The 20,315-nt window shown below is 45.5% G+C and overlaps 1 protein-coding gene across 2 annotated transcripts in view; it reads left to right on the top strand.

Annotated features, from left to right (window-relative positions):
• Positions 1 to 17,477, top strand: part of NAT8L (N-acetyltransferase 8 like) — a 60,737-nt gene extending 43,260 nt beyond the window's left edge. For both annotated transcript variants that reach the window (XM_074951807.1, XM_074951806.1), the window contains one exon: positions 7,285 to 17,477. In XM_074951807.1, the coding sequence (XP_074807908.1) occupies positions 7,285 to 7,652 (368 nt within the window). In that variant the 3' untranslated portion in view covers positions 7,653 to 17,477. The remainder of the gene's footprint in view (positions 1 to 7,284) is intronic.
• Positions 17,478 to 20,315: the final 2,838 nt, after the last annotated feature.

Here is a 20,315-nt window from a genome sequence, read left to right as displayed (position 1 = left end):
TCCAGCGCCAGGGTTTGGTGATGCTTGGCTCACCCCACAAGCCCTGCTTGCTTTCCAAGGAAAAGATGTGACTGAGGGGATGTCTTCAGGTGTGGGTTGAGGGGATGGGTTGGTTAATGTTTTTTGGGCTTGGGAAGTGTTTTTCATTTTTAAGATGTATGGGTGCCTGTCTATCTAGGTACTGAGCATGCTCACGTACGTGCTCCATCTTTTGGCTTTATTAAAAAGTGTGTTTTTATGTAAGCCCTGTAGTGAGCCTGCAGTCAGAGAAGAGGAGTTATATTTAAACCAGTACAACTGTGTGAGGAGAGGTCAAAGTTAAGTTGGAGTCCTTGTTTGTGTTGTCTTTTATTTAAGTAGGGTTGTTATTGGTGGAAACATTTACTTAGGGGGACAATGCTTATGGAAGGCTTAGACCTTGCTGCATTGTTGCCAGGGGTCTTCTGTGGGCATGCTCAGAGCAAGTGTCCACTATCGTCATTCCAATGGTCAAGTTTATCGTGCTTCTCTGCATTTCTGGCAGTGTGTTGATGTACGGCAACAGGCAGTGTTCTTACCATAAGAGCAGCACCCAAGGACGATAGCTGTAGACATGCTTTGCTTGCTGTTTCTAGGAAAGTAATTGCTTATTAGGTTAACACTTCCTTTTTATGGTGATTTTCCCTTGCACAGCATATTTCATCCACATAGATGCTACTGTTTACTGTTCTTAGGGATTATTTCACTCACCATTCATGTGAAGTCACCTGTAGAGTAAAACACAGCTCAGCAGTGCACAAGAGTGAGAAATAATATTCTTCTTCCAGTGCTTGCTCATGTCTATTCCATTCTAGGTGTGTGGGCACCCACGTGTACAGTTGGAGATTTTTGCCTTAGCGGTATCTATAGGGTCAGTTGTGGTGCCCCCTTGAGTGCCACGCTCGTGCGCTGGTATATTAGGCGCCGCCGACCCTACGCCCTCTCAGTTCTTTCTTAATGCCCCTGAGAGTTGGTCTGAGCACTTTGTCTTGCATCACAAGAGTGTTAGTGGTTCTTACAGTCCATAGTTCTGTCTCCTTTGTTTTTAGTTTTTAGGTACTTAGTTAGACCATTACGTCAAGGGTTACAGTAGTAGTTTAAGAGTTAGAGTCCCAGCTGGGACTTTGCCTCGGAGCAGGGCATGCCCCATCCCCCAGGCTTTAAGCCATGCTCATTGTGCAGCCAACCAATACCCATTAGTCACCCTCACGATAGCTGTTTGGGGGAGTCCCACAGAAAGGACAAGTGCAGGATCTGCAAAAACTTTTGCACTCAAACGGAACAGGATATTCGCTTAAGGGCCCTCCTCATGGAGGCTGTGCTTTGTCCTGCCTCGGAGCCCTCTCGATCAGACTCCATACCCGGCACTTTGGCATCTGTGCGCACTTTGGCATTCCACCGACACCGGAATCCACCCAGCACCATTCCCCCTCACTGGTGCCTAAGAAGCGGTCAAAGTCAACGAGCCCGCTGGCACTGCAGAAAAAGGGGGCTTTGGGCAAAGGACCTGTGTTAGGCCACGTGCCCGCCCCGGAGCTACTTGGGGGCACCAGTGTGGTCGGACCCCCTAGCCCAGCCAGGGACCCACCTCCGACTCCAGGGAGTAGGCCATCTCATAAGGCCATCTGCGCCCGAAGCTGGCCTGGCTGCCAAAGCAAGCAGGCCGGCCGGCACCGCAGACTCCAAGCCAGGCGATGGACCTGGCTAAGGCATGGCATCTATGGGCAAGCCAGTTATGGGACTGTCCCCTAAAGCAGCGGAGCATCCCCGGTCCCCATACCACAGGCGTCAATCCCCATCACCGCAGCCTCGGTCCCCTGTCAGAAGACCCAGGTCCCTGACGCCAAGATGTCCACCTGCGAGGCACAGGATACGTGAGTCACGACGCCGATCCTCGTACACACAGTATCATCGGGCCTTCCACCAGAGATTGCCACGGCGCAGATCACCATCACCTAGGCAGTCTCCCAGGCGTCAATCCTCTCCAACCCCCCCCAGTGCCGGATTGTTCTCAGATGTGGCACCGATCTTCAGCTCCCCGGTACTGCTCTTTGGGCAGGGACAGTTCCTCACCCTCTCCTTGCCAGTCGCTGACAAGGGTAAGTCGGCAGACTGCGGCATCTACAGTTCCGCCCTGATCACTGGAAGGGCAATGGTCCAAGTCTGAAGGACAGTTCAACCCCTCACCAACAAAGGTGAATCACCACCAGGCTGCGAGACTGGCATGGTTCCTGCGGTGGAGGCAGGGGCAGTGGCCCGCCCAGTGGCAGTACTGGAACCCGTGGCATGTACCTTTTATGCCCGTCCCTACTCCCACCGTTCCTCCCAGGCTGCATCGGACAAGCTGCCCCTGGCACAGCCAGCACCGGAGTTGGAGCACGGTGCAGAATCCTACGCAGGGATGACAGAGTGGGGGCCCGATGCCCAAAGAGCCATCCCCAAGGGAAGCTGCCCCTCCCACTGCGGCGCAGTTGTCTTCATCATCTCCAGATGAAGCGGTGGCAGGCCCCTCGCAAACAAGCAGCCCCCTGATGACTCCAAGGAGCACCAAGCCCTGCTCAAAAGGGTGGCTGCCAACCTAAACTCGGAGGTCAAAGAGCTAGTGGAGGAGTCCAACCTCTTTAATGTCATGCCCTTTTCCACCCCAGCCCAGGTCACATTACCTGTCCACCCAGGGGTCCTAAAACTTGCTAAGTCTGTGTGGTTAAACCCTCTCTTCCATTCCGCCTACTTCCAAGAAGGAGGAAAAGAAGTACTATGTCCCAGCAAAGGGATTTGAGTACCTGTGCATCCCCCTCCAGCGGGGGTCCCTGGTCATGTCTGCTGTCAACGAAAGGCTCAGACAGGGCCAGGTGAACAGCACACCGAAAAATAAAGATGCCAAGAGGCTGGACTTGTTTGACAGGAAAATTTATTTGACAGCCATCCTGCAATTTTGGGTGTTTAACCATCAGGCCCTACTAGGAACATACAACTTCAGCCTGTGGGGCTCCATCAGCGAGTTCAAGGAGGGCCTCCCACAGGACTGAACCCAGGAGTTCGCCACCTTGGTGGAAGAGGGAAAAGTGGTGATGAGGGGCACCCTCCAGATGGCCTAGGACGCTACGGACTCGGCAGCCAGGGTAGTCGCTTTTGCGGTGGTCATGAGGTGCAGTTCCTAGTTACAGTCCTCTGGGTTATCCCAGGAGATGCAGACTATCCTTCAGTTTCCTGTTGGAGGGAGCAGGGCTCTTTTCAGAGCTGACTGATGCACGGCTCCATGGCCTTAAATATTCCCATGCCACCCTCCATTCCCCGTATCCCTCGGTCCAGCTCCTACAGAAAGAAGGACAGAGACAAAGGACCTGTTCATCTGCTCAGCCTGGTTCTTCCGAAAGCCAGAAGCAGGCATTTTGAGGATGCACCCGAGGATAGCGACCCAGTCACTTCCCAGGATCCACCCCCCTGCTCTTTCCTCAACCGCCTGCGCCCCTTCCGATCGGCCTGGTCGCAGCTGACCTCAGACGGTTGGGTGCTCGACATAATATCTTCAAGCTACACCCTGCAGTTCATGGCCAGCCCTCTGTCCTACTCCCCCTTCCCGGTCTCTCTTCAGGGACCCTTCTCACGAGCAACTAATCGTTCAAGTGGTCAAGAACCTCGTAAGCCTGGGGGCAGTAGAGGAGGTCCCTCCAGACATGAAGGGGAAAGGGTTCTACTCCCACTATTTCCTAATCGCAAAAGGGGGCCTCAGACCCATTCTGGACCTGTGCTGCCTCAACAAGTCTCTCAAGAAGCTGAAGTTTCGCATGGTCTCTCTGGCCTCCATTATTCCCTCCCTGGATCCAGGAGACTGGCACACCCCCCTTGACTTAAAGAATGCATATTTCCATTTTCCTGGGTCACAGGCGTTTTTTCCGTTCTCTGTTGGGTCACTGCCATTTTCAATTCACGGTGCTGCCCTTCAGTCTCTTGTCAGCCCCGAGAGTGTTTACAAAGTGCATATCACCAGTGGCCGCTGAGGTGCCAAGGGGTGCAAATTTATTCGTACCTCGATGACTGGTTAATTAACGGCCTTTCTCGGGATCAGGTGCGGCATCATCTCAACCTGGTTTGCTCCATCTGTTGCGACCTGGGGCTGTTAATAAATGAGAAAAAGTCAACTTTAATTCCAGTGCAGTGTGTAGAGTTCATTGGAGGGGTCCTCGACTCTACTGAGACCACAGCCTTGCTCCCTGAGGCTAGGTTCCAAGTCATGGCAGACCTGATCTCATGGACGCAAGCCCACCCTCCCACCACCGGTCACACATGCCTGCAATTGCTAGGCCATGTGGCGGCCTGCACTTGTGGTCTGGGATGCGCATCTCCATCTCAGGCCTATGTAGGCGTGGCTGGCATTGTTCTGCATCCCCAAGAGAGACAGCATGGACTGTGTGGTCAGGGTCCCAGACCACGTACTGTCATCACTCACATAATGACAGAATCCTGCTTCGGTGTTGGAGGGAGTTCCCCTCACAGCTTCTTCCCCGTCAGTGACCTTTGTCTCTGATGGCTCGGACCTGGGATGCGGAGCCCACCTGGGCAATCTCAACATGCAAGGTCATTGGTCGAGTCACAATCACTCCTTACACATCGTCAGGGAGCTCAGAGTGGTTTGCCTGGCCTGCCAAGCCTTCCTACCTCACATAAAAAGCAGGGTGGTCCAGGTGCTGACAGACAATACAGCGGCTATGTTCTATATCAACGAGCAAGGCAGAGCCAAATCATCTGCCCTTTGCCAAGAAGTCCTCAGGCTCTGGAACTTTTGTATACAACACAACATCCTTCTCGTAGCCGCACACCTCCCTGGGGCCAGGAATGCTTTGGGAGATCGCCTCAGCATGATCTTCTCGTCTAGACACGAGTGGTCCCTCCATTCAGAAGTGATCAGCATCATCTTCCAGAGCTGAGGGACTCCCCAGGTGGACCTGTTCGCGTCCAAGCAGAACAGGAAATGCCACGTTTTCTGCTCCTTTCAGGAGATTGACAGAGGCTCCCTGCCAGATGCTTTTCTGCTCCCATGATCATGGGCTCTGTTATATGCCTTCCCCCCAATGCCGTTTAATTCAGAGTCCTCATGAAATCAAACAGGGCGGGGTAATCCTCATCGTGTCAGCTAGGCTGCACCAGCACTGGTTCGGCACATTGCTGGACCTCTCAATTGCTGCTCTGTTACAGCTACCGCTCCTGCCGGAAGTGCTGTCCCAAAACCACGCAGTCTTCTGCATCCGAACCTGGCGGTGCTTCACCTGACAGCTATTTTGTACATGGTTAAAGCTGTACCAAGCAAATTAAAAATTGCATTCCCTAGATGTCTGGAGGGAACTAGCCTTCTTCATTGAAAGGTCCAAGCCATTCCACAAGTCAATGCAATTGTTCGTTGCAGTGGCCAGCAGGATGAAAGGTCATCTGGTGTCCACTCAGAGAATTTCTTCTTGGATCACGGCCTGCATTTGCTACTGCTACGATCAGGCAAAGGTGTCCCCTCCAGTGGTTGTCACCGCCCACTCAACCAAGGCGCAAGCCTCTACAGCAGCTTTCCTAGCCCAGGTGCCTATCCAGGACATCTATAGGGCGGCCACCTGGTCATCCATCCACACGTTTACATCCCATTACGCATGTACCCAGCAGGCCCAGGACAATGCTGGCTTCAGTAGAGGGGTGCTGCAAGCCACTAGACTGTGAACTCCAAGCCCACCTCCAGGTTTACTGCTTGTGAGTCACCTAGAATGGAATCAACATGAGCAAGCACTCAAAGAAGAAAAAACGGTTACTTACCTTTTTGTAGCTGTTGTCCTTCAAGATGTGTTGCTCATGTCCATTCCATTACCCACCCTCCTACCCCTCTGTCAGAGTTTCTGGCAAGAAGGAACTGAGAGGACAAAGAGTCATTGGCGCCTAATATACCAGCACATGAGCGCGGTACTCAAGCGGGTGCCTCAGCTGACCCTATGGATACCGCTAAGGCAAAAATCTCAGACGACTGCACACATGGGCGCGCACACACCTAGAATGGAAGGGACATAAGCAACACATCTTGAAGAACAGTTACAGAAAGGTAGGTAATTTTTTTTTCCAGTTGACAATGCCATGGAAATTTTAAGTAGACAGACTGCAAGTACTCAATGGGAATTCTGACATCCACTTAGGATCAACATCCATGCTCTGGGAGGAAAGCACTGTAGGACACTAAATGACATGACTGGTTTTACATTTCACCTGAAAGGCAACAACATGCCCAGTAACTCCTTAACACTGTGACGGGCTCTGGTTCATTACTGATTCAGAGGGGAAGAATGCTGCCTACTAAATCACTAATATAACTTCCTCCAGCTACTGGGTTTTTTTTGTTGATCTCCTGTCCAAGTACACCTAGCCCTGCTTAGCTTTGAGACCACAGCTGAAGGCGGTTGGCTGCAGGGCTACTCAGTTACTGCATTAGGCTGAAGTTTCTCGTTATGTTGGATTTATCCTGACTTGTACTGTACACAAGCTATTCACATGTCCCATGGAAATAGAGTCCTTTGACAATGCTGGCTATATCAAAGAAGGAATTTTGCAGTAAAACCTACAATAAAGAAGCTCATTTTGTAGCTGCTTTTAACACAGAGCTCCCTCTAACTAAGGCCGTTCCAAGAAACCAAAGATATGTAATGTTGTTGTGTTAGGGAGAGTTAATAAATTCCCTTTGTGTGCTTTATTGAAATAAGTGAAACACCCTTATAATGGATAACCTTCTAATAGGGCAGGGTGGCATATGGGATGGTTCCACTTCATCTTTCCCATATGATTTAGGAGAAGTGAGCTCCTGAGTTTGACATATTTTCAGGCTTTCACTTGAGAATTAAATCTTGGTGCAGGTTGAGGACAAATTCCCCTGGTCACGCTACACTGGTGTATTGTCTAATGTCCTTTACAATTTTGGTCTCAAATAGGAAGTCTTATATTTCAAATTGGAGGAGATTTTTTTTACACGTCTCCCTCTTGGGCAATAACAATCTCTTATCAGTCTTAAGAAAGCAATTTTGGGCCAGATGCACAAAGGTATTTAGGCACCTAAATATGTAGATAGGTGCCCAGTAGGATTGTCAACAGCACTTAAGTAGGTTGGGTGCCCAACTCCCATTGATTTCAATACCTTTATAATCTGGCTTTGTGTCAGCCTGAGGTGATGTATTAAGCCCAGGTAGGCTTATGCAGAAGGGCAGTTGCATTCTTCAGCTTCAGATTCTGCTTTGTCTTCTGTAGGCTCCTGCTTCTGGGTAGCTGTGTTGGACGGAAATGTGGTGGGAATTGTGGCTGCGAGAGGCAACGAGGAAGACAACACCATGGAGCTGCGCCGCATGTCCGTAGATTCCAACTTCCGGGGTAAAGGGATTGCCAAGGCCCTGGGCCGCAAAGTGCTGGAGTTTGCCATGCTCAACAACTATTCTTCCATTGTCCTGGGAACCACAGCTGTCAAGATGGCAGCCCACAAGCTGTATGAATCCTTAGGGTTCAAACATGTGGGCATCACTGAACACTACACCCTCCCTGGGATGACGCATTCCATACTAGAGAGAATGTTTTTCCAGCTTCGCTACCACCGCTACCGCCTGCAGCTGCGCGAAGAATAAAAACAAAAGCAAAAAAAAAAGTTTTTTCTCCCATCCCCCCAAAATTGCCCTTATTTTGTTTTTCATTGTTTTTGTTTTCAATTGTTTGTTTCATTCCCTCATTTCATTTTTAATTTGCTTTGTACAGCTTGATTGTACAAAATAAGGATCCTTCCTCGCATGCTGTAGGTGGTGGTGCTGAGGCTGGAAGTACTGCTCTCCTAATGCATACAGTGTTAATGACCTGGCAGGTCAGAGTGGACCTACAGCCTGTTGTCCCAATCTTACCCGGGTACCTACATAAAGCACAGAAACTTACAAACATAATAGTACCACTGGTCTGGTGTACATAGTATTTTTTTTTCCAAATGTAAGATAATGTAGTGATGACATTCATAATACAGTAAGTGCAGAAATATTACTTGAATGCATTTCTCAGTATTTCATGCACCAGTAACTAAAATATGCATTCATCTTACAATAAATTACTGGTTAATAGTTTTCAAAGAAAATGTGAAAAAACGCTTGCTACAATGCATGAAGAGGAAGTGTGTGCACGCACTCAAACACACAGCACTGCCATCCAGGCACTGGTGTTGCACTTTTTTTGGATGTGCCTCATTCTGCCAAATATCTGAAAGAACCTTGGTGCATCCAGTAACCATGACTTTTTCTCCATTCTCATTTTCCTTCCTAAGCCAGCAAACAGACTTGAACCATTTGAACTCTGAGTCCCATTGTAACATATTGTAAAGTAAGATCAAACTTAAATATCTCCTGCGCTGTTCTATATCCATGCATAACCTGCAGTCCTGGGCCAGACTTCTGCATGTGCATTGGAGTTTCTCTTTGCTGCCTTCTGGGTTTGTTTGTTTTTTTGTTTGTTTGGGTTTTTTTTTAATTTTTTTAAATTTTATATTTGTTTTGGCTTTTGCTGAATGGTGTCATTGAAGCATAATGGAGGCTGCAGTTCCTATGGCAACACATTTGCACATTAATGTGAGCACCAAATCTAAACACTTCAGACAAGCAATGTGTGACAGATAATTGCATTTTGGGAGTGTGCGGGGGGGAGCATACATATTATCTTAACCAGCTGCTGTTTAATAATTATAGATGGCCTCACTGCAGCCTTCCATAAAAGGTAACTAACTGCTTTAATGATGTCAGATTTGTGAATTGTACAATGCAAAAAGCAATGCAAAGCAGATTCGGCATGTGTCTGTACCTAATATGTATGTACAGTGCCTGCCAACAAAAGAATAACCAAGACTACAGCTTCTTCTAGCCTGAAATACCAATTTTTATAACTTATTTAAACAAATAACAACTTTGCATGAATTATGTCGGGGGGAAAATCAGTAGGTTTTAATTTTTAAAATGTGGTATCAGAAATATTAAAAACATTTCTGGTTGCACTTAATTTGGGGTGGGTGGAGGGGTTCAACTATCTTATAACCTTTAAAGGGAAACCCCCTTTAAGTTAAGTTCCTGAAAAAAAAAGTTACTATTCTATGAAGTATTATGTGTGTGCGGTGTGGGGAAAAAAACCATGATGAAATTGATAAGGGACTGAACGTATGTTACTAACACTTGTAACTATAGTAGAAGCAACTAGGTAGGAGAGTTTCAGAGAGGATGAAACAAATTTATCCTTGTCAAATCAAATAGTGGAGACAAGTAAGAAGGGTACTAGAAAGAAAGGAAGACCAGACAGAAGGCTTAACTAATAAGAAGTGGGACAGAACACACATGTGAATTATATTGTGAGGTGGAAACCAAAATGCTAGCCTTTCACTTCAAGTCCAGGGTCTTTCCTGCACTGAAATTCATCAATGTAAAGGTAGGAATTGGGTCCACAGTTCATTAGTTCCTAACTGGCTGGTAGCCTATGGTACTGGCCAGGTAGACTGGAGAGCCAAACTCAGGACTGTCTGTGCAATTCCTGCTTACCAAGGATGGGAGCATCTCCATGGGTGCTTCTTTCAATCTGGAAGAAGCCTGCACATACTTAGCAAGTGTTAAGGAGAAAGGCAGCTTTCTCAGTAGAGAAACTTGAGCCTAATGAGAGGGTGTGAGGTTAGTCTCCTGAGCCCACCCTTTTCATTCATTGTCTGCTCTTGCTTCTAGCTAGCAGGGTGGGAGAACAGATTCCAGCCTCCATACGCAATGCCAGGTCAAGGGGCGAGCAGGGTCGGGGGTACAAAGGGGTAGGTGCAGACACATCCGAGTCAGAAGATTTTGTCCTATTACTCTATTAAGCAATTCACACTCTCAGCCCTGGATTTCTGCCTGCCTCAATCTATACCATACATAAAATGGCAGTGCCCTAAGGTATATTGTCCCAATAATAAAGGGAGAAAGTAGATAATGGAGGGCACTATGTCAGGAGACCAAGAGCTTAATTAACACAATTTCTTTGTGGGCTACTATATATTTTTAAAAGTCTTTCAATGCTGTACATTTCTCCTGAAGTGGAGGGTAGGGGTTTTTGTATAGTGTACAGAAATTGGCATAATATTTTCTTGCTGCTTTCAGTGATTTATTAACCTGGGTAAAAATAGACCATTATAAAGTGTTAGCAAACGTGAAAGAAAAAAAAGTTTGTGCCTTTTTTAATTTTTTTTTCAGTTGCTGTAGAGTCACTGCACTAAAACCTTTCCAGATAATGAAAATAACTAGTCTCTTAATGAAGGGGAAAATACATAAATTTAATTGTTGTTTTTTTATTGGGGTGACTAATTAAAAGAATGTTCTTGGTTTTATTTGATACCTGTGCCTTTGTAATATGCCTCATTCATATCTATGTCATAAGCCAAAACTGGTTCAAATGCCCTAAACTCCCACAGAGACAGAAACACAGTTAAGTCACCAACTTTCTTTAAAAAAAACAAAACAGTTAAAATGTAACATTATTATTGTATCTCTGACCATAACACCTTTGATTTGCATAAGCGAGATAATGCTTTTACAATATGCAACTTGGAAGGCGCTATGGGAACTCGGTACTTCTGAACAGGTGGGCAGGGCACCGAAGTTGTAATGACCGGAATCAAGATGCTGCCTCTCAGAGATTTATTGTTGTGCAAATTTATTTCTCTTAATGCCTGTGTGAAGTCACCCCTGCTTTGTCAGAAATGCATTTTGGAATATTTTGTTTGGTGAGAACACCAGGAGCCATTGCTGTCTGTCCTGTTCACTAGCTTTATCTCCAAACGGAAGTAGTTCTTGCTGAATGTCTTGCTTTCGTTTTGCCAAACCATGACACCAGAGTGATTGGTAGAACTCCTACTAATCTAAGCCCTGTCTGTGCTGACATTCACTGGGAACTCTCCAGCTGCTACAGTAGCTTCACCTCTGGTAGCAGGAGTGAGAGTGCTAGTGTAGACAAGGCTTGGGTATCTTTATTGCTGTTTGCTAGATCTCCTTTGAGTATGGTTAGACAACTCAGAGGTTAAAAACACTGGACCCGTCAGTGCAGTCTTAGTTGTTGGACCTGCATTTCTGGGGAAACTTTCCCCAAGCATGTTAATATGGACCCAGCCTTGGAGCCCGATAATCCCCTCTATTTCCTGTAGAATCTCTGTGGACTTCAGGCTACAGACTACTGATGCTTATCCCTTCCCATCAGAGGGCCCAGTTTGGGCCAAAAGGCCAACTCCTGCAGTCCCTCCGGGCAAGTCTCCCAGTCTGCATAGAGACCGCAAGATCAAAGACTTGTTTGTGTTTTTATCCATCCATAATCAGATTTTATATATTTAAATGGCATCATAAAAGATTAGTTACATCCATTTTTCTCATTGCGAGAACCCCAGAGCACATGTGAGGTGACACTTCTCACCACGAAAACTCCCAGCTTTGCATTATGTATTAAAATGCAGCTTGCTCTGAACCTACTGCTGCTGGAGGCCATATTGCTGGGTGGACTTCTTGTGACAATACCAGTCCTCCTTCATTCTGCTTGAACATTTCTTTGAGTGATGGTCCCTATTGTATTCCACTGTGAGTTATATATGTGCACCATGCGTCCGGAACTGGAGAATTTGAAAGTAGTGTCCGTTGGTCTGCACATGCTCCCTGGCTCACCTCGTGCCTCCAACCGAGGGGATAAATGGCGGGGCAGACCAAGCACCTCTCCAGTTTCTTCTTGTTGCCTCATGGTCCGGATCAGAACCTCTCTGTCTGTAGCTTCAGCTTTGGCCTTTAAAATAGGATTTAGTTTTGTAAATAGTTCTAGCATTTTGTACAGATTTCCCCCAAGGTTGTTGCAGAGTTTCACTTGAACTAGTCGATCCGCTTACCTGTGTTCTTCCCTAAACTACACGCTTCCTCAGAGGAACAGACACTCCATACCCTTGATGTGCAGCGAGCCTTGGCCTTTTACCTACACAGAACAAGACCAATCAGGAAATCGCCAAGACTATTCATTGCTACAATGGAAAGAATCGGCGGACAAGTGTTCTGCACCTAAAGGGTTTCCGAATGGGTCTCTAACTACATCCTATTCTGCTATCAACTATCGAACCTTCCCGCCCCACCCCATGGGGTAAGCTCATTCCACAAGAGCACAAGCAGCGACTATGGCATCGCGTCATGAAGGGCCCCACCTTGATGGGGTAAAGCAGCCATGTGGAGCTCCATTCACACCTTTACGGGACATTATGCCCTAGTCCAGGGCTCCTCTCCTAATGCCTCCTTTGGAATGTCTGTCCTTCACTCAGCCCTAGTGTCTGCCTCCTCGCACCCTCCTCCTGCTGAGACACTGCTTGTTAATCACCCTCAGTGGAATACTAGAGGGCCCATCGCTCGAAGAAAAGGAGGAGGTTACTTACCTGTAACTGGAGGTTCTTTGAGATGTGTGGTCCCTATCTGTATTCCACATCCCTCCCTCCTTCCCCTCTGCTTCAGATCTTCCCTGATCTGGGGTGGAGAAGGAACTGGAGAGGCGATTTGGTCCATCCTGCCCTTTATTTCCTGGGTCAGAGGCATGAAGTGAGCCAGGGCGCATGCGCTGACCAACAGACGCTACTTTCAAATTCTCCAGCTCCGGACACACGGTGTGTGTGCGTAACCCACAGTGGAATACAGATCTTGAAGAACCTCCAGTTGCAGGTAAGTAACCTCCTCTTACTGGCTGTTGTTATTTAACACTGGTATACAGCAGTAAGTGTGTAAGGGGCTATACAAAGACACCGTCCCTGCCCTGAGAAACCCTCAATCTAAGTCTGCAATTGAAAGAACCTTTACAGGATCTTTCCAGGGGGGTTATTCTAACATTGTAGAGAGTTAATTTATGTACTAAATAAGAGACTACATTAAAATTGAATTTTTAACAGTGTTTAGACACCTGTTACTATTCCCTGTCTATGAACAGGCTGTCAATGGGAGAAAAGGGGCTGCCATTTTAGTATTTCCATGCAAGCCCTCCAGACTGATGCACAGTGTGGTGGAACAATCACAGATTGTGTGTGTGTGTGTGTGTGTGTCTCTCTCTCTCTCTCTCTCATCATAAGGGTTGGAGTTTATAACCACCTTGAGTTCAGCTGGAGAATGTTTTTAAGAAGTAATAGAACTTAGTATTTTACAACAGCTGAGCCACTGTCTGCTTTTCCCATGCATGCAAATGGATTATCCCTGCTCTCTGCCCCATTCTGCACTGTCAGCGTCACGGTTGCAGCTTTCTAGTTAATTTTTATTTTAGTGTCAGGATTCTGTTTTGGTGATTCGTTTAGCAGCCAAACATAGATTTCCTGCCTGCAGCCTTGATCCTACCATGAGCTCCATGTGTGTGGATTCCTGCAGGAGACCCGACTGGGGTCGGGGTCAGGACCAGGATCCTCTTGGCTAAACCCTCCTTGCAAGATCAGGGTCTAATATATTGCATAGTCCTCTTAAAATTGTAAATCACTAAAGGGAAAAATAAATATTTGATTCACATGTGTCTAATATTGACTTCATTAGCACCTGAGCCCTCCTTGGGAGACACCTGGGCAGTTCTCGCTGAAACAACAGGAGTTGTGTGTGCATGCTAAACTGGGGGGCAGAACCGGCCCCTTGGCGCCTGCTCTGAGCAGTGCCACCTATAAACCATGTGTCTCATTGACATCTAACCCTGAGCAGCAGGAATCCAGGCCCCTGACTCTGCTCAGCTCCATTCAGTGATGCTAAGTGGTTAAAGCAGTATGGAAGGTGGGTTCTAATCTTCTCCAGGCTTCCTCAACTGATATTGTCACAAACTCATGCCATTCCCCTGCTAGTGAAATGGTCAGCACCTGCAGAAGGTTTAGAAATGGCCGCTTTAATCTCCGCTTTGACAGGCGCTTCACAGTGCTTCTTGCCATGGGAGCTTTCAGAATTCTGCACTGAGAGGGATGACGCCGGGCTTTCCCCTAGGTTGCTACTGCTACAGGGTATGTACAATATTATTTTTCAATACCACTTTAATGCTTCCTAGGTTCCCCTCTCCATAACTGTATTGCAGTCTCTATTTGCACACAGGACTGTGGGCTCCAGATACTGTTTTTATGCACAGAGTCCTACATGTGTCAGTAGAATAAGTTTCTCCTTCCTAGTGCATCCATGGAACAAAATTATTGGGTATAACTTGTGGGAATGAAACTTAATTCCAAGAACTGTGTTTGTGATTAATTTGTAGAACTAAGTTGATTTTAAAATTGCTAATTAGCAAATATCTACATCAGTTCATTACTTTGCCTGTATGATTTTAAAATGAGTATTTGTGTAACAGCCTGGCATTTTATGTAGTTAAATCTTATCAAGGGTTGAACAGTTTTTGATTAGTTGATTGTACAGTTGCAGGATGAAGCTTGGTTCTTAAAAGTGCTTATCTGAAATGAAAACAAGAATTTAACTAAAATGTAAAATACCGTAACAATGTTCTATGCATATGTGATCTTGCAATGTCACAACAACAAATTATTTATTTGAATGGTCACTGAAACGGTCACTGAAACGCCATATGAAAGTAGAGTACAATAGCTTATCAATGTAAAAATTAGTGCAACTTCCTTGTAAAGGATCAAGTGGCATGAGTAACATATTAACGTCCAGAGGCCCAATCCTGCAGCCCTTATGCACATCAGTGACAGAGCATGGACCGTGCAAATGACTGGAAGTCAGGAAACCTGGGCTGTGTTCTTCCCTCTGCCAATGACCTGCTGGGTGACCTGAGGCAGGTCACTTTTGCAAAACTCCTTGAGATCCAAGTATTGTTATTACTCACATGAGATGCAGGATTAGGCCTTGGCTGGCTGCTATTCTGAAGTGCACACTTCTAGGGTGCAAACCCATGCAGTGAGGAGCACTCTCAAGTCCCTGTGACTTCAGTTGGAATGGAGGGTGCTCGGCATCTTGCAGAATCAGGCCCTTAGATCCTTGTGCTCCCACTGCAGTGGGTGGCAGAATTCCCACGGATTTCACTGGGAGCAGAATCAGGCAATCGGATAAAAAAATCTGATCAATGAAAGTCAGTTGCTTAGATGTTTACAGAAGGCTGTCACTGTCCTTATTATTGTCCTTTGTAGCGTTGAACCGTATCAGTTCATGATCTGTATCTTCTGCCTTTTAATTTTTCCAGAGTTTATGGCTGAGATGCAGATGACTGGATAACTAGTCCTTTCTGCAAGGTGTTCAGAATTGCTAGACACACAAAGGCAAGAGCCAGCTCCTGTTACCTTTGAATTAACAGTCTAATTTTAAATTTGCGCTCAGCCTGCATTTCATTAGAGCCTGATTTAATGCTATTGATATGCACTCTATTTAAAGTCTAATAAAGGTGTTTTGATTCCAAGCCATCTGGAGTCTTGGGGTTGCATATACTATGCCACATAAAGAAAAATTAATGGATGTGCAATTATTAAATCAGTTTGAAAATGCAAAAGGATCAGTTTCCTTCTTCTCAAACCATACTCACACCAAACCTTGATCAAGAAATCTCATACCCTTGTGTTTGTAGCCAGAGGTTTTTACCTCTCCTCAGTGAGCGGGATATGTATAGATGTTGTATTTTCCCTCTCTGCCACTAAAAGACTTACCTGAATTATCTTTCTAAGCATCTTTAGCTGAAATTAAAATAAGCTAGCATGCAATGTAAACAACTGAGAGCGTAGTTAAAAGACAATAACTTGAAGTCAACAATAAGCTAGAAGTCAACATTTGGAGTGTACAAATCAATGCTTGCTTTGTTTGCAACATGGATAGTTTTTTGAAGAGGAAAGAGTTTACTGTTAAAGTTTAAATAGTAAAAGGTGGAAGTTAATTAAATCAACAGTGTAACAAATACATAATGCAGTTGTAAATTTCTTTATAAGTAACACATGTTTGAATGTGAAATCAGCAGCTGTAAGCATGATGACTATATACTAATATTGTTTTCAATATCCTTTAGCCAAAGCTAAGTTTAGACATTTGCCTTGTATGTATTTTTTTCTTTTCTTTTCTTTTTTAATAACAAAAGCATCCGCTGCGTTTTGGTTGTTCTTATGACTGGGCTGTTATCTTTAAGCAGTTTGTGTGCTTGCGTTATTTTATTAAGGCTAAAAAATCTTCTTGAAACTAATGCAGTTAAGGTAAAATCACTTCTTTGTAGTGTTAAACAGATTGTGTAGTATGCATTTGCAGAAATATCCATTCAATGTCAACTGAAAAAAATTGGAGCTAGATTAGCAGAATTGTTAGTGTCCAAGCGAGTGCTCTCCTAGTAAAAATCATGGGTTATCAGATTTAACATGCTCCTCAATGGAAACTCAGACTCCCCTCAACAGTCTCCTGTTCTGCATCTCTTCATACCTCTACAAGACCAATGTGAAATAAGTCTTGTGTTTTCTATGTTCAGCATGGTAAGTGCTGTACTTTGTAACAGGAAGCGGCTGCAAAACCTTAAAGACGTATTCTCCTATGAACATACTTTAAAACAGCAATAATTACCACTGTAAAGAAAATGAGTGTGTTTGCAAAGACGGGGGGAGGAGAACGGGAAAGTAGTAAATGAAGACATAGTAATGAACACGCTGGCAATCAAGTGCTGCTATTGTAACTGGGGATCAGAATTAAGTACTATCATGGGCCATTGGTCTTTGAGACTTGAGGTCAGATTGGAAATGAACTTGTTGATACACGATCATCCAACTTGAAGACAATAGAAACACCCCAAGTCTTTATACAACGCAGTATCTTCTTGGTAGAATCTTAAAAGTAAGTTAAAGTAATCCACCATTCCTAGCTGGAGAGGGTTGTCCTGTCAGCAGATAGATGAGAGCACTGTCAAAAGTAGCATAGAGCAGTGTGTCTGTTTCTGCAGTCTCCTAATCCAGTTTTACGCTACAACTCTGACTCAACAATAGCAGCAGATAGACTAAAGGAATGTACTTTTCTGTGCCAGCACACAATGAGGATAATCAGTGCTGCTGGTAAACGTTCGCATACTGTCCATATCAAAACAAACCAGTTACTACAGCATGTGTCAAGAAATGTTGTACATGCAAGTTACTCCTCAGTATATCTTTAGGCATTGGAGTCCCAGCCTATAAACTGCTACTCAATATAGTGATCTCTCTACTCAATCTTCCGTTAGCAGAGTACTGACACACTGTATCCACTCAGCTCTGAAATGAATGCAGTGTGTCTTTAAGAAGAACCAAGTTCGATATTGTAAATGAATGACTTGTAGGTACTTAAGTTCTGTTTCTGATGGCCGTTGTAACTGTGAAAATTAACCAGACCTGCTGTGATAAATTTGGATAAATAAGGTTTATTCGGTTAATTTTTTATAAGTGAAAACTGAAAAGATGAAAGAATTGTAATATGAAAGCAACTGCTGTAAATGTGTGAATGAATAAAATCTAAAACTTACATAAGTTATTTCTAAACTGCATTGCAGTGAAATTACTGACTGTTCTTAGAGTACATGAAATTTCAGAAAATTCGTAAGCTTTTGTCAGTGGTGGAAATGCTGCAGTAAAAATACCAGTTCTCTCTCTCTCTCTTCACCCCCCCTGACCCCCCACTGGCAAATAGGAAATACATGTGTCATACATGCCTCCGTTTTACCATCCCCAGGCACTCATGGTTCACTGACTAATCCCATCATAGCTAGAAATGTGTTCTTCTGAAGATATGTATTTGGTAAATAGACAGTCACAACTAGGCCTTGTGTTCACACACATTAGTCTGCCAAGACAAGCTTTGCATTTGACAGACTATTGGCTTGGAATCACATACAGTACGGTAATTAAGAGGAGTTGCTTCTTGAGGCTCTTGCTGATGCCTGTGGAAACTGCTTGAGAATTTGTGCTCAATACTAGAACTAGTCACAGATGTAGCTAAAGCCCCAGCTGAGATCAGAGCCTAATTGTGCAAGGTGCTGTTTATACCCAGGGTGTGAGATAGTTCCTGCTCTGAAACAGTTTACATTCTGAACAAAGGACAGAGGAAAAAAGAGGTGTTATCCTCATTCTGGAGACAGGGCTATGAGGCACAGAGAGTTTGACCCATATCCTCAGAAGTATTTAGGTTTTAAATTCCATTATTTCAATGGGAGTTAGGCACCTATATACTCTGAGAACCTGGAGTTAAAACCAGTTGTCCAAGGTCACGTGTGGATAGAATCTATATCACCTGCATTCCAGGCTAGTGTTACCCCCAAGACCACCCTCCCTCTTGTTCTCTTCAATGTCTCTTTTCCTTTTATTTATTTTTTAATGTAGTTAAACTAGCACAGACAACATACCCATTACAAATCCTCACATTTTTTGGTTGGTGTAGTTGGTTAAAAAGCTGTTTTATCTCCTTCTACCTTAGATACTTACCTGACCCCCTGTCCCTATTACCTGAGTGCCACACAAGCTGCAATGTATTTATCCTCCTAACACCCCTTGCCTGTAGGGAAATGTGAATTAGGGGGGGAAAACCACCCAGCCTCTACCCCTCAGTCAATGCACCGTATAATACAAATAAGCTAAACTGAGCCCCACTGAGGTGATAGAAACTTCTCCTAAAAGCCGATTTACAATGCCAGGAGAAACTCAACAGCACACTACCCTTTCAGTGGGGTTGGTCCAAGTGTCTCCTACCACAGGGACATGTCGGTATGGGTACTGCAGTGGGGAGTATGCCACCCAGCCTGGTTAATGGTGTTAAAACTAGCTTTTTGGACGTGGAGGCTCAGGCTAGCTGCCCAAATTCAGCCCCAGGGGTGGGGGGGTGGGGTGGCCTAAGTTTCTGCTGGTGCTGCAGGGTCTAGACTATTTTTAGCACACTAGCTCGAGTGGAGGTAGTATTAAGAGTCTGTGTGTTTGGGCCCGGGGCATGCTCTTAGCTGCAGTGTAGCCATAACCCTAAGAGGTGATTCCAACTTAGTGGGTTCTGCAGTTACTTGCCTTAGTGCTCCTGCTGCCTTGGTAAAATGAGCTGTAGATTCCCCCCCCAGGTCCCCCCCCCCCAGTGCTGTGCCTAGATGAAATCCTTGTCTAAATGCTCCCGCTTAAATCACTGCATCGCTCACTTGACTTGTTGCTGAGCTTGCATTCAAGCAGCTGGTTGGAGCCATGCAGTGAAGTGTATTGAGGATGTGATATAAAAAGCTGCCCCCTGGTCTGTGTCTGTATTATACAAGTGTACAACCATGGGGGGAGGGCGATTGCACTGCTGTGTCTGAGGTCTCCGTAGGGCCATTTAGGGTTTAGCCTGATTCCAGCTGTGCAAATTCCCTCCCAGGGAATCAGCTGTGCCTGCAGGGCAAGACTTTTTTTTTTTTTTTTTTGGTACCTGTGCTAAAAAAACAACCCCAAAAACAAACCCTAAAAGGCCTTTGACTTAGTTGTGGAGGAGGGGACTCTCGTTTTTTCAGTTTCTGGAGCAGTATCTTTCCTCTGACATAGGCTGTAAAAAATGCTTTGAAAAATTAAATGTGGTGGTTAACCTGTAACTGGGGTCTAAGCCTTTATATGTAAAAAGAAATCCATTAACGTAGGTTGGAGGTGGACAGGCAAGTTCAGAAGAGGATTAAAAACTATCCCAAAGGTTTATCTAACCTTGAACAGAAACGCATGTTCTCTCTCACTCACTCGCACTCTCTCTTTGATAGGCATAACTAAAAGAACATATTTATTTTTGTGAAAAAAAATTACACATCAAAAAATTGTTCATGGGCTTATTGAAAATTCAAATAAACGCTCTGGTTGGTTTTTGACAAGTGAAAGATTTTCACCTTGTGGGTTTTTGACCAAAACATAAAATACACATTTGTAACGGGGGGGGGGGGGGGGTGAGGGAGGGAAATCCCTCCTTACCTGAGCAGCTGCCGCTCAGCTGCTGTTGAGGCCCGACCTGAGCCACAGCGCAGCTGTGATTATGGACAGGTCAGGCAGGAGGCAGGTGCGCAGGTGGCTCAACATCCAAATTTGTGAAGGCCTCGTAGCCCTTGCGCCAGCTCCCTTTGCCCCATTACTAGCCAAGGAGGAGGGGTTTTAAAATAACCACGTTGCCCCTCCACAGTTTGCAGTCGCTCGGCAGGGGCGTGTGCCACATGTTGAGTGTTGCAGAAATAAGTATGGTCAGAGCGGGGCAGCCACCCAGGGGGGGAAAATGATGCAAAAAAGAAGGGTAGGGGGCACAAATATGCTTGCTCTCCCCAGGCGCTAAAATGCCTAGTTCTGGCTCCAAGTA

The sequence above is a fragment of the Natator depressus genome, chromosome 4, assembly GCF_965152275.1.
Source record: "Natator depressus isolate rNatDep1 chromosome 4, rNatDep2.hap1, whole genome shotgun sequence".
Classification (NCBI taxonomy): domain Eukaryota; kingdom Metazoa; phylum Chordata; order Testudines; family Cheloniidae; genus Natator; species Natator depressus.
Note: the sequence above shows the minus strand (reverse complement) of the source record. Positions and strands in the feature narration are given on the sequence as shown.